General features: G+C 42.4%; 1 protein-coding gene across 2 annotated transcripts in view; it reads right to left on the minus strand.

The window, feature by feature from the left end:
- Window positions 1-2,591: 2,591 nt before the first annotated feature.
- Window positions 2,592-14,441, minus strand: part of LOC124133834 (protein DENND6A-like) — a 51,571-nt gene continuing 39,721 nt past the window's right edge. For both annotated transcript variants that reach the window (XM_046498399.2, XM_046498398.2), the window contains 8 exons: window positions 13,520-13,588; window positions 12,591-12,655; window positions 10,505-10,591; window positions 9,631-9,684; window positions 9,318-9,427; window positions 8,704-8,806; window positions 7,720-7,794; window positions 2,592-6,403 (listed from right to left, as the gene is read on the minus strand). In XM_046498399.2, the coding sequence (XP_046354355.1) occupies window positions 6,284-6,403; window positions 7,720-7,794; window positions 8,704-8,806; window positions 9,318-9,427; window positions 9,631-9,684; window positions 10,505-10,591; window positions 12,591-12,655; window positions 13,520-13,588 (683 nt within the window). In that variant the 3' untranslated portion in view covers window positions 2,592-6,283. The remainder of the gene's footprint in view (window positions 6,404-7,719; window positions 7,795-8,703; window positions 8,807-9,317; window positions 9,428-9,630; window positions 9,685-10,504; window positions 10,592-12,590; window positions 12,656-13,519; window positions 13,589-14,441) is intronic.

Consider the following 14,441-nt stretch of genomic DNA (forward strand, 5'->3'; position numbering starts at 1 on the left):
AGCACACAGTGAATAGCCTGCAGGTACTGGCGCCATGATGACCAAAGCTAGGTCACCCTGACAGACCAGCACACAGTGAATAGCCTGCAGGTACTGGCGCCATGATGACCAAAGCTAGGTCACCCTGACAGACCAGCACACAGTGAATAGCCTGCAGGTACTGGCGCCATGATGACCAAAGCTTGGTCACCCTGACAGACCAGCACACAGTGAATAGCCTGCAGGTACTGGCGCCATGATGACCAAAGCTTGGTCACCCTGACAGACCAGCACACAGTGAATAGCCTGCAGGTACTGGCGCCATGATGACCAAAGCTTGGTCACCCTGACAGACCAGCACACAGTGAATAGCCTGCAGGTACTGGCGCCATGATGACCAAAGCTAGGTCACCCTGACAGACCAGCACACAGTGAATAGCCTGCAGGTACTGGCGCCATGATGACCAAAGCTAGGTCACCCTGACAGACCAGCACACAGTGAATAGCCTGCAGGTACTGGCGCCATGATGACCAAAGCTTGGTCACCCTGACAGACCAGCACACAGTGAATAGCCTGCAGGTACTGGCGCCATGATGACCAAAGCTTGGTCACCCTGACAGACCAGCACACAGTGAATAGCCTGCAGGTACTGGTGCCATGATGACCAAAGCTAGGTCACCCTGACAGACCAGCACACAGTGAATAGCCTGCAGGTACTGGCGCCATGATGACCAAAGTTTGGTCACCCTGACAGACCAGCACACAGTGAATAGCCTGCAGGTACTGGCGCCATGATGACCAAAGCTTGGTCACCCTGACAGACCAGCACACAGTGAATAGCCTGCAGGTACTGGTGCCATGATGACCAAAGCTAGGTCACCCTGACAGACCAGCACACAGTGAATAGCCTGCAGGTACTGGCGCCATGATGACCAAAGCTAGGTCACCCTGACAGACCAGCACACAGTGAATAGCCTGCAGGTACTGGCGCCATGATGACCAAAGCTAGGTCACCCTGACAGACCAGCACACAGTGAATAGCCTGCAGGTACTGGCGCCATGATGACCAAAGCTAGGTCACCCTGACAGACCTGCACACAGTGAATAGCCTGCAGGTACTGGCGCCATGATGACCAAAGCTAGGTCACCCTGACAGACCAGCACACAGTGAATAGCCTGCAGGTACTGGCGCCATGATGACCAAAGCTAGGTCACCCTGACAGACCAGCACACAGTGAATAGCCTGCAGGTACTGGCGCCATGATGACCAAAGCTAGGTCACCCTGACAGACCAGCACACAGTAAATAGCCTGCAGGTACTGGCGCCATGATGACCAAAGCTAGGTCACCCTGACAGACCAGCACAGTAAATAGCCTGGCATAAGCAAAAAGTTAACAACAGGAAAAACACATTCCACAAAATTACAGACAAAATAGAAATGTGAGTAGAACTGTGGTAATAACTCACCACTGAACCTATTAATATACTGCTGACAAATAGTCACAAAATAACCCTAAATGATCTGTAGCCAAAAAACACAGCTACAAAAGAACAATAAATCTGATCTTTGTAGTTTATCAACACTTTATCGCTAAAATGGATAGAATTATCACTAAACCGCCCGCATGTTATCTTCTTACTGTAACTTGATAATGCCCTCATATTGCTTGACGACGGGCCATTATCACGCCCGTTGTTAGGTGACGTCATAGGAAAGGGGTTAAGTGACATCATGCTCAATTGTGACGTCATCTGGTTTGTTCTATGACGTTTCCATATCTGTAAAAGTGGGTCAGTGAAATTCGTGTTGATTGCACTAAATGTTTCAAAACCCATATTGTTGTTTATTTTTATTTGATAACAAATTCCATCCGTTTTAGCTATAATAACGGTAACGCTATTTTTCAGTGCATTATCATTTGAAGCCCTCATTCTTTTTCAACTGCCCTCCTTCGTTGGGCAGTTTATGGAAGACCTCGGGCTTCTGCAAATGATAATGTCTTGAAAAATAGCGTTACCCTTATAATATCCAAATTTTCAATTATTACAAAAATATTTCACAAGCATATCCAGTGACTACTAAGCTTACCTAAAAGACTATGACTGTTTTCATAGCCATAATGTATTACTTGTAAATAAAACCGTAAAAACTTTCAGAAGAAAAAAAACTTCTTAAAAGTCTTCCACACACACACACACATGCTGACCATGCATTCATTATGAACATAACAAAGATCAATGGCGATAAAATGACTAAGATGAGAAAATACTGATAATTGCACAGGAGAACAATAAATATATACAAGTTGGATGTTTCTGGGTACAGATGTAGAGTGTCTATTGCCTTGTGATACACGACAGCGATGCTATGGAGGCTAAAGTCACTGTCAAATTGAGAAAAAAAAACAATTAATGCCAGACTAACAAATCCAATCTTGTTCATGTTAATGATGCATTGAGGGTCAGACACTAGTTTGAATGAGAGAGTGAGTTGTGTTTAATGCCGCTTTTAACAGTATTCCAGCTATATCGCGGCGTGTCAGCTTAATGTGGGAGGAAAGCCCGAAGTGATGCAGGTCTAAGATGTTTACCACTTCGGTGAAACCCACGAGCACGGGTATGGTGCTGACAAACCTAGAAACATAATTGGGGTGAACCAGGATTCAAACCCACAATCATAGGTTTCTGGCGTGCCCAAGGGACGCAACTCTGCACAGCGAATTACGGCGCCTTAGACGACCAGGCTACCCGTGCCCTCGCACTAGTTTGACAAAGCAATGATAGCGCTACGAATGCTGTAGTTTTTTCCAGGAATCATTTTTGGCGATTTTGAAAAGTCAGCAAAAAACAGTTTCATTCAAGAACAAGCATTTTGTCTTAAAAGAGAAAATTACAAAACTTACTTCAAAACAATTTGATTCGTTTTTGTGAGCCTCTTTTTGAAAGGTTCCGCATCTGCTGAAACTTGTATTACAATCTTTCAGCTCTCACAGTATGACCGGCAACAGACACTTTAGTCTGTGACGACAGATGAATCTCATAACGCCATCATCTCACTCCAAACACAAATGTCCTTACATCTGTACTAAAAGCCTTACCCTGACAAATGTTTTCAACACAGCACCTTCTACCCCAAATCTGGTCCTTTGAGAATACTTCACATAACAACTTACTAAGGTCAAGGACAGCATGTTTCTTTTTTTAAACTCTTATCCTGAAGGAGACAATGTCACACACCCTAACAATGCTGGTCGTGTAACTATGTCCGACATATTCCATTATGACACACCAGAGGAAGATCACAGTTGACAGTGTGGTTACGATTCTCAGTTATTTACAAAAAATATTGTTTGAGGTGGATTCAGCATACAAATACATTACATCCAGGCTCGATCAACAGCCTTTCTTCCGTCACACTGTTATTGATCGACAGATATGCCAAGATGCACGTGCAAAATGTGAAAAACAAAACTGCTGTCAAGTCAGATTTACTTATCACAAAAATATACTGAATAACAAGAGGCAGTGATCATGATTATTTTGACGGATATTTTAGTGAAGACAGAGCATGCTATTTAAAAAAATATCCACCAAAATATTCAAGATCCGTAACTTTTTTCTCTCAGTATACATACTAAAGCGTTTCGAAATGGGTGTACCAGTTTTTACAATCAAACAGGCTAGGATAACTGGTTACTTTTTTAACGTCATAAAAAAACACATACAAAATATTTTCTAGCCCTGAAGATAAATTTAAGAATTTTGTTTTTTTGTTCACTTCAATGGTTCTACATGAAACAGATGTTCATTTAGGCTCTCAACGCTATTGTGGAACCATTTAGACATAGTGTGTCACTGGCCGTGTTGCTAGTGTCGAACCAGTTCGACAGGCGAATAGCAAAAGGACATCCACAAACAAAACTTGCCATATCTATTTACCAAGAAGGCTTTGCGTAACATTAAAATTACGTATGACATGCATAAATTCTCAGCTTGCTCAATATTAAAATTTTCAGTGGTTTGTGTACCTCAAAAAGAAAATAACTTTTTGGAACATACCTCAATTTCACTTTGAATGGGGTGCTTTAACATTACAAAACTTCTTTAACAAAATTTGACTGCAGTTGGAAGGGTGTTTAACTGTCCATGTGCTTCCCTCCATCTAACCCAGTACCAGAGACACCCTGCACACTGGGGGGTACGAATACAGAGCAGATACTGCAAGTCATTGAAATCTTTGATATTTCAAAATCATATTTGAAAACAAAACAGTAGGCTGTCTTCAAAAACATCTGTAAACTCTTCAGTGAGATTCCTGATTGGTGGAGATGAATTCGGTTGTGTGGTGAAGGTTTGATGTAACCATGGTAACTATAGAGCACAAGGATGTGGAGAAATAGTTTTCTGCAATCTCTCAAGCATGACTTAGCCTTTGAAGCAGCTGTTAAATTAGCCTCTTTCAAACAGCCGTTTAATTAGCCTCTTTCAAACAGCCGTTAAATTAGTCTCTTTCAAGCACCAGTTAGCCTTTCAAGCACCGGTTAGCATTTCAAGCAGCTGTTTGCTTTTAAAGCACCGGTTAGCCTGTCAAGCAGCTGTTTGCCTTTCAAGCACCGGTTAGCATTTCAATAATCTGTCAAATAAGGCTCTTTCAAGCACCCGTTAGCATCTACAGCACCAGTTAACCTCAAGGTTCAGACTGTTAACCCTGAACCCTGTTCACACCTTTTCTGTGCATCAAAATGCAAATTCCAACAGACTAGATTGTCATATATCTTGTTTCCTTTGAATTCAAGCAACTGAACAATATGATGAATGGAAAGAAACCAAAAACCAAGGCATTACACTTTCACAGCTGGGATTCAAACCCAGGAAGTTCTGGCAGGGAAGGGAGACAACTGTTACACAACCTGTTCTGAGCACATCTACTTGATTGGGACATGAGAGATTGCAGAGAGCCATCAAACTTACAGACATTTACATATAAAAAACTGAGACATTTCCACCATGGAAGTACTATTCATACACAAAATAGTACTGTTGTAATACTAGAACCAATACATTAGAATATTAATCACATGCACCCTGCTTCAACAATGAAAATGAGGTCATGATGATGATGATGATGATGATGATGATGATGTGCTGATATTTATTGTCATTCTCTATGATGACATTTCCCGTAATTTTTCTATTAAAATGAACACCTTAAAAATCAAGGTAACTTTGGATCCTGTATAATTTGTTCCTCTACCACGGACCCTGTTTTTTTGTGACATGTCTTTTATTTAAATTTAAATAATCTTATGTTTGGTTTACTTTCTAAAAATTAAGCTTATGAAATTGTTATCATTTTGCTGTTCTTGTTAACAAAAATATTTCAGTAATCTGATGATCCCATTCTAGGTTTTTGTCATTCTCTTCACTGAAGATAAATTTGGGGGGATAAAACAAGATTCAAACTAAAATCAAATTTCATTTCATATGAGATAAAATCATGTGTAAACAAAATTTAAATACAATGGAAACAAAATTTCTAAAAATCCTTGATCAAGGATTAACAAGTACTTTTTATCCAAGCCCATTGACAATTGTTGCTGTTGACTGTATCCCGATTGCCCCAGATTATGCCAGCAACTCATGCTTTGGTTTGTCATTGAATGCAAAGACGTCAGTCCAGAACCTATTTTCCTAGGTACTGATTCTGACATTCAGAAATGCACACTGAGGAGACTGTATTGCACATTAATCGATTACTTCTTTGGGTACAAACTTTACTTTGGCCATTATGCTTGCTTTTTTTCAAATGCCATATGTATATTGACCATTCCAAATTATACAAATCGATTCTATGTCACAAATCAAGAATACTAGTTGTACTGTGATCAGTATACTGTTTGAACTATGGCTGACCATTGCCAAGTAAGACTGCCATACCTGGTGTCATTAGGCTACACTACCAAAGGCTTAATCAACAGAGGCACAAACAATGAATAAAGGCAAAATGGAAATGATTCTGATTCTGGGAATGGTATATAGCCCCAGCTAATGTGTAGCACTCTTGGACACAACCTTCTATCTGTTGGTATGATGGCACTATTTCACTGCAGGCTTCGTGTTGTTTTTCATTTTTTCATTCAGGCATCGGTTGTTGTCACACAGATGTCACATTTTGTCACACGCTCGTAGCTGAGGTTTGGCGCCTGCACCACGATGCCTAGAAGTGAACTCTGACCTCACAGAGGTCAATGTAGCCTGCCTTGCACATCCATTACGACCTTGACCTACTGTGAAGGTGAAGGTCATGTTTTGAGAACAACCTGCAGATCTTCTGGGAGAGATGTGATTATACTGTCTAGATGAGATTGCAGTTTCTGTATACTGTCCTTTGCCACGATTAGTTGATTGTTTCCCGCAAATCTCTACAAGACAAAAATAGAAAAGGTTCAGTATTGTGAAAACCTGAAAGATTGTGGATGATAAACTAACGTCAGCAGACCTATGAATATAACTGCAGCACAGGTCATCTTTTAAATTGCAAGATGCAAATGAACACACTGTTGGTTAAATTCAATCAATAATAATAATAATAATAAAGTCCATTTCTTCAGCGCCATTTCCGTCTACGTAGTCGCTCATAGCGCCTCACACAGGGTCATAGACACATCTAAATAGATGTCTTTAGTTTTGTCTTGGAAGTGTCCAGGGTTGGAGATTGTCCAATTTCCACTGGAAGGGAATTCCAGAGCACAGATGCAGTGTGAGCAAAAGTTCTGTTGCCGAATGCTTTGAGTGAGACCATAGGGACACAACACTGGAGTTTATGTGCTGATCTGAGATCTCGTGCTGGCTGGTGTAGGGTAAGAAGTTCACTCAGATAGTGTGAGTGAGTGAGTTGGGTTTAACGCCGCTTTTAACATTATTCCAGTTATATCACGGCGTGTCAGCTTAATGTGGGAGGAAAGCCCGAAGTGATGCAGGTCTAAGACGTTTACCACTTCGGTGAAACCCACGAGCACGGGTATGGTGCTGACAAACCTAGAAACATAATCGGGGCGAACCGGGATTCGAACCCACAATCATAGGTTTCTGGCGTACCTAAGGGACGCAACTCTGCACAGCGAATCGCGGCGCCTTAGACAACTGGGCCACCCGTGCCCCCTCCCTCAGATAGGAAGGTGCTGTACTATAGTAGCACTGGTATGCAATGCACACGACTTTGTATTCAATCCTAGATCTTATTGGAAGCCAGTGTAATGATTTTAATAAAATCAACATATCCTGATTTTTTGTTTTGTTTTGTTTGTTGTTTAATGCTGCACTCAGCAATATTCCAGCTATATGACGGCGGAAGACAATCCAGTGACTGAAATCATGAGCATCGATTCACAAAATTGGGATACGATGACATGCATCAACCAAGTCAGCGAACTTCACCAACCAAGCCGTTGTCGCCTCTTATGACAAGCATAGTCTCCTTTGATGGGTTGCTGAAGACCTATTCTACCCCGGATCTTCAACATAACCTGAAATGTCCCAAGGACATTGGAGAAGTGAGTTTATGTGCGACTTGGAGTTTAACAATTCAAACAGTTGCTCCAGCCATATCATTATTTCCAGAATTACTGATACCCAATTATTATAAAATTTATGGGTAAAATACCCACAACACCTAAAGCTTATCTGGAGCTCTGATTGTTTTTATCAAATTCAATTCTGCTATGCCGTCGACACTTACCATCTTTTCTCGGAGTCGCAGTATGAGATCCACCACCTCCACCTCCTCCTTGTCCGCGACCCAGTCCACGAGGTTCTGCACACACAGACGGAAACATCACACACGGCAGGAAGAGGCAGGGCAGTGTTGACACATTATTAGTTGGCTTACACTTTTTTTCTCTCTCAAAGACTTTGGTAAGAGGTCACAATAAAAACATAAATAAATAAAAATTATTTTGATTTTTGAATTATGTTTTTGTGCTTTTGTTGGAGTGAGTGAGTTAGGGTCTACGCCACTTTGAGCAGTATTCCAGTTATATTATGGTGTGTCAACTTTATGTGGGAGGAAAGCCTGAAGGGGTGCAGGACTAAAAATATTTCGAAACCGTTGAGCACGGATATGGTGCTAACAAACCTAGAAACATAATCAGGGCTACTGTATCGAACTCACGATCATAGGATTCTGTCAGCTCTGCACAGCGAATGTTAGAACATAGGGATGGTACAGGGAGAGACATATTTCATGTTTATTCATAAGGAAGAGTATGAGGCTGGTCATTAAAAAGTCAAAACTGGAATTATTTTTTCGGATTGTTACAGTGAAAGTAATATATATCGATCAAAGTCTGAATATTGAAATCCATGTTGTTTACAAACCAGATGTCTAGTTCGTTGTATAATTTTGATTGGACTATGCATTGACTCATTAGTCAAGCCAAATGGAACTCTAGAATTCCAGGATAGTTCAGCAAGGGTGGAAACTGGACTTTTGTTGTCAGTTAACTCCCTTGCCCCGAGAAGATGGGTATAACACAACAACGAGTGAGTGAGTGAGAATCGCGGCGCCTTAGACGACTGGGCCACCCGTGCCCCCCAACACAACAATGAACTGTATATATCACAGCGAGGCAACTTAATGTGGGAGGCAAGCCTGAGGTGATCCAGGTCTCAGTTGTTTGCCACTTTGGTGCAACCCATGCTGGCTGTGTACAGGTATACTGACCGCACTACACAGCACGTCCATGTGGAGAATCTGAAGCTTCTTGTTCACCTCCTGCTGCCTCTCAAAGTACCAGCCCTCGAAGTTGGGCGAGCGGAAGAACCGTCTGTAATAGAGCAGCATACACAGTGAGTGAGTGTGTGAGTGTGTGAGTGAGTGAGTGAGTGAGTGAGTGTGAGTGAGTGAGTGTGTGTGTGTGAGTGAGTGAGTGAGTGAGTGAGTGTGTGAGAGAGTGAGTGAGTGAGTGAGTGAATGTGTGTGAGTAAGTGAGTGAGTGATTGAGTGAGTGAGTGTGTGAGTGAGTGAGTGGGTGAGTGAGTGGGTGAGTGAGTGGGTGGGTGGGTGAGTGAGTATGTGGGTGAGTGAGTGAGTGTGTGAGGTGGTGAGTGAGTTGGTGAGTGTGTGAGTGAGTGATTGAGTTGGTGAGTGTGTGGGTGAGTGAGTGAGTGTGTGAGTGAGGCCTTAAGCTGCTTTAGCAATATTCCAGCAACACCAAGGCAGGAGACACTATCTTCCAATAAGACTACTGATGATCCTAATTGTTAGTAAGAAATACCTATATACAAGTTACTTTCTCCGAATGGATAATTACATTTATCTTGTGTTGTCTCCCCTACCTGTACAGGCCCTCCCAGTCCCCCTTGGTGCCGGACGTCAGTTGTGGCCCCGAGGTTTCCACTGTCCGGAGGAACTCATCAGGGTCAAAAGGTCGTAGATGTGGAGGTGCCTAAGGATAAAACAGCATCGCAATATGATGACACAATAAATAGCACTGGGAAGAGTTCTCTGGTGTTTTATTCTTTCAAAAACAAATACTTTAACACAAAGCTATCAAAGCCAAGAAACTGTGACATACTTTGCAAATATTTAAGCTCTTGGAAATTCTTTCCATGAAGCGTGTTCAGTGTTTAGTATATATACTTTGCCTACCTTGTGTGGTGAGATATTTCTCTGCAGGGGCATGAGACTTGCCATATAACGTTCCTGGAAACACAAGATCATGCAGGTGAACTATTCTATTAGTGCTTGACTTTGTTGTTGTTTGTTAATGGTTAACGTTGAACTCAGCAATACTGACTTCCGCTGTATGGAGGATTGGCTAAAAAGGTCGCTAATTGGAATTATCGTCGATGGGAAGAAATATTAACGATTATCGATATAAAACTGTGGTCATCTATAATAACTCACAAACTTTTGTGATGAAATGAAGTTTACATTAACCGAAAACAGGCTTGTCATTGTGAATAATGGCAATTGTTGAAGATGTAAAGCAACTGTTTTTGTTTCATTTTAGTCGCTGACTTTTTCTTTCTGTGGAATTATGGTCTAACGGTGTGTCAGCCTAAATCCAACTGATGATGCATATCATACTTGATGAGTGAGTGAGTGAGTGAGTGAGTGAGTTGGGTTTAACGCTGCTTTTAACAGTATTCCAGTTATATCACGGCGTGTCAGCTTAATGTGAGAGGAAATCCCGAAGTGATGCAGGTCTCAGACGTTTACCACTTCGGTGAAACCCACGAGCACGGGTATGGTGCTGACAAACCTAGAAACATAATCAGGGCGAACCGGGATTCTAACCCACAATCATAGGTTTCTGGCGTGCCCAAGGGACGCGACTCTGCACAGCGAATCGGGGCGCCTTAGACGACTGGGCCGGCCGTTCATACTTGATGAACAGTCAGCGATGTGGGACACCATATTTTAGTTAAACGAAGTCATCAGACCAAGGAGGAGGGACACACAGAGCCACTGGGACAGTTTGGGACACAAACACAAGAAGATTGTTTGGGACGGCACCTACCAGGGGGATCATGAAGCTCTGTGTCAGCTCCAGGTAATGGCGCCGCAGGATGGCGTTCTGGGCCTCCACAGGTCGATGCATCTGTCCCTGGAACACATACAGCCAATTACAGAAACAGAACATCCAGAGTTTGGTTTAACAGTATTTCAGCTTGGTGTGGGAGGATGGCCTGAAGAAAAGCACGTCTGCCACTTTGGTGAAAACCTGTCTCCTATAATTCCAGGGCTTGCGTTTTGGTAAATCTACACCCACCACTGGATCCATTCCCGTTGTTCTTGCAAACTCAAACAAAAGTTTGCAACTAACGTGGCTATATCCCCCGCCCCTGTTGCAGAATTTATGACATAATTAAATCTAAACAAACCCTAACCTTTTTTCACCGAGGTGGAACTTGTTATGGAAATTGTTAAATAAAGAAGAGTTTGGAACCTAAGTCCATCTTGTTGCCATGGAAACGTAAAAAATAAACATTTCTCAAATTTCTAAATAGCAAAAGGCACCAGTTCAGCATGTACTTGACAGACCTGCAAAGTTTCATGAAAAAATATTGAATGGTTTCTGAGTTATGCTCCAGAAACGAAAAAGTGACAAACGAAACGTGACGGACGGACGTACGGATGTACGGACAGAGTCCGTTTCTATATCCCCCGCTAACTTTGTTGGGCGGGGGATAATTACATGCCCTTGATTTTCATTAACCAATTTGATTTGCTATACTACTCAGTCTAACAAATTCATCAGAATGCAAATTAAAAACCAGCCTCAATGTTTGGTTTGCGATACCTACAACATGGCGGCCAGGCCCATTGATTACGTTTGAGTTTGCAAGAAATTCAAGTCTGAAGAACTAACTGACACGCAAAAGCCCTAAAAACTATATTTGATGGAAAGGGTGTCTTCATTACCATTCAACCCATTTCCTTTTTCCTTATCTCGATGTTTGAATGATCATGAAAAACAAGGGCAGGTAATTTGCGATTGCCACAACCACGGGAGTGGACTAGGGGCGAGTCATTCGTCACCACTCGCCCCTTTCCGTAACCTGCAAGATGACTCGTCCCCCTATCGATGAATGTTTTGTGCGAAAATACGACAAACCAATCAGAATGCGCGTATGATTTCAAGTTCTTCGTCAAATAATCCCTCAGAAATAATTTTTGATTTTACATATGTCTTGCATCTAAAAATATACCCAAGACACAGTTAAATGTGTTCAGTCATACTGTATAATTCTGCACGTCCCGATGTGCTTTAAATTGCATCTGAAATATATATAATATATGGGGAAATATATGTGAACCATTACGCAACGAGTTGACAATTGTTTTAGGTATGCCCGTTTGCGCTAAGACGGAACCCGGTCACAAAAATGGCCATGAGAGGGGCACGAGTCGCTATTCGGCTTGTCCCGGAATAACACGAGTTGGACACGAATGGGGGCTAGTGTCGGTTTACCTGGAGATATAGAAGACGTGAAGCCTATGAGCACTGGAATACAACTGACAAACCTAGAGTAATCAGGGTGTATCTCAGATCTGAACCCACAATAATAGGTCTCTGGTATGCCAAGGGGACACAACTACAGCGAAAGCGCTTCAGATGACGTGGCCATCATGCCCACAGATGAAATACCTCATAACTTTTGGAAATGAACTAGTCCTTCATTTTCTGATTGAATTTATTCAAATTTACACCCAAGACGTCAGTAAATATGCACTCTAACTTATCCCCTGGAATACAGAATATTCTGAATATTGAAAGACTGAAATAAAATTGTTTGTTTGTTTAACACAGCACTCAGCAATATTCCAGCTATATGACGGCGGTCTGTAAATAATCGAGTCTGGGCCAGACAATCCAGTGATTGACATCACGAGCATCAATCCAAGCAATTGGAATACGGTGACATGCATCAACCAAGTCAGCGAGCCTGACCACCCGATAACTGCCTCTTACGACAAGCATAGTCACCTTTCATGACAATCATGGGTCGCTGAAGACCAATTTCACCTCAGATCATCATGGGTACTAAAGTAAGTAATAAGGATATTATCAGTAGATGAACTTTTGAACTGCAACCACCTACCTTTATGAGTCTCTTGAGAATTGCCTTGTCCTTACTCAGAAAGGCTTTGTAACGTGTGTATACACCTGTAACATATACAGCAGTGAGTAGTTGGTTAACACACACCACTACACAACGATGCATCAGTGAGTGAGTGAGTTGGGTTTAACGCCCTTTTAACAATATTCCAGTTATATTGCGGCGTGTCAGCTTAATGTGGGAGGAAAGCCCGAAGTTTACAAGCTCGGGTATGGTGCTGACAAACCTAGAAACATAATCAGGGCGAACCGGGATTCAAAGCCACAATCATAGGTTTCTGGCGTGCCCAAGGGACGCAACTCTGCACAGTGAATCGCGGTGCCTTAGACGGCTGGGCCACCCGTGCCCCCTAACAATGCATCAACGTCCAAGGCCATTACATCTTGTAATTTTCTTTTTTGAAAGGGAAGTGGGAGTGGATTTCCTTAATGCTGAAACATGAAGCCTTGTAACAACACAGCAAGATAATTATTGTTATCATCATTATTACCAAAATGCTAAATCTGACTGCATAACACTATTAGTACAAGTCTAAATTAACCGGTCATGAAAGTTCAACACAAACAGCTTGAAAGCAAAATCGTCTTGTCAGGCCTTAGAACATGAACAATCCAGTGACTGACATCATGAGCATCTATCTACGGAATTGGGATACGATGACATGCATCAACCAAGTCAGTGAGCCTGACCACCAGATCCCATTAGTCTCCTGTTACGACCAACATAGTCGCCTTTTACGGCAAGCGTGGGTTGCTGAAGACCTATTCTACCCTGGATCTTCAAGGGTCACATGTACAATGTTCGAATCACAATGGACATATCATGACTCAAGTATCGCGGTATGTATTGCGGTATGTATCTCTACAGGAGGTAGGAAGCAGCTACCACCCGGAGCAAGCAGTGTAGCTCACCTGGCTTTGAGTCCAAGGTCTTCAGGGCACTTGCTTTCTTTAATTTGTTGAAAGGCTTTGGGGAACTGCCTGAAACCACAAAAGCACCGTCCATCAAATAACTGACAATCTTATACGTTTGTGTGCAGGAGAAGTGAATTCTCCTTCAGAAGAGTTCTGAGAGACAGTAATGGTGTGCGGTATTACCGTTATATTGGTAAATTTTGGTTCATTCTTTCCACAATAGGGATCACAATATCACTTGTTAATGCTCGGTATATCGGGTAATTTCAAATAGCAGTTTTTATAATGTCTTAAGTATTATTACTTGCCAATAATTATTGTACCAGCATCGTGTTTTGTTTCATTTATTAACTTCAATTCATGCACTGGTGTTTCAAATTGCTTCTGAATCCAAAATTCAGAATTATCATATATGTCATGTTATGTTTTGCAATAGAGCCTTGTGCATCATAAAATATTGTGATACACTTTAAACCTCCAATAACCAATGCAAAAGGACGCAAGGTACAAGCACCTGCTGACATCAGTCTCACCTATCCCACCAATCTCCCCGATCCTGATGACATGTACCCGGGTACAAGCACCTGCTGACATCAGTTTCACCTATCCCACCCCTCTCCCCGATCCTGATGACATGTACCCGGGTACAAGCACCTGCTGACATCAGTCTGACCTATCCCACCCATCTCCCCAATCCTGATGACATGTACCCGGGTACAAGCACCTGCTGACATCAGTTTCACCTATCCCACCCCTCTCCCCGATCATGATGACATGTACCCGGGTACAAGCACCTGCCGACATGTACCCGGGTACAAGCACCTGCTGACATCAGTCTCACCTATCCCACCCCTCTCCCCGATCCTGATGACATAAACCCGGGTACAAGCACCTGCTGGCATCAGTCTCACCAATCCCA

This window comes from Haliotis rufescens, unplaced genomic scaffold, assembly GCF_023055435.1.
Source record: "Haliotis rufescens isolate VD_foot unplaced genomic scaffold, xgHalRufe1.0.p SCAF_16, whole genome shotgun sequence".
Classification (NCBI taxonomy): domain Eukaryota; kingdom Metazoa; phylum Mollusca; class Gastropoda; order Lepetellida; family Haliotidae; genus Haliotis; species Haliotis rufescens.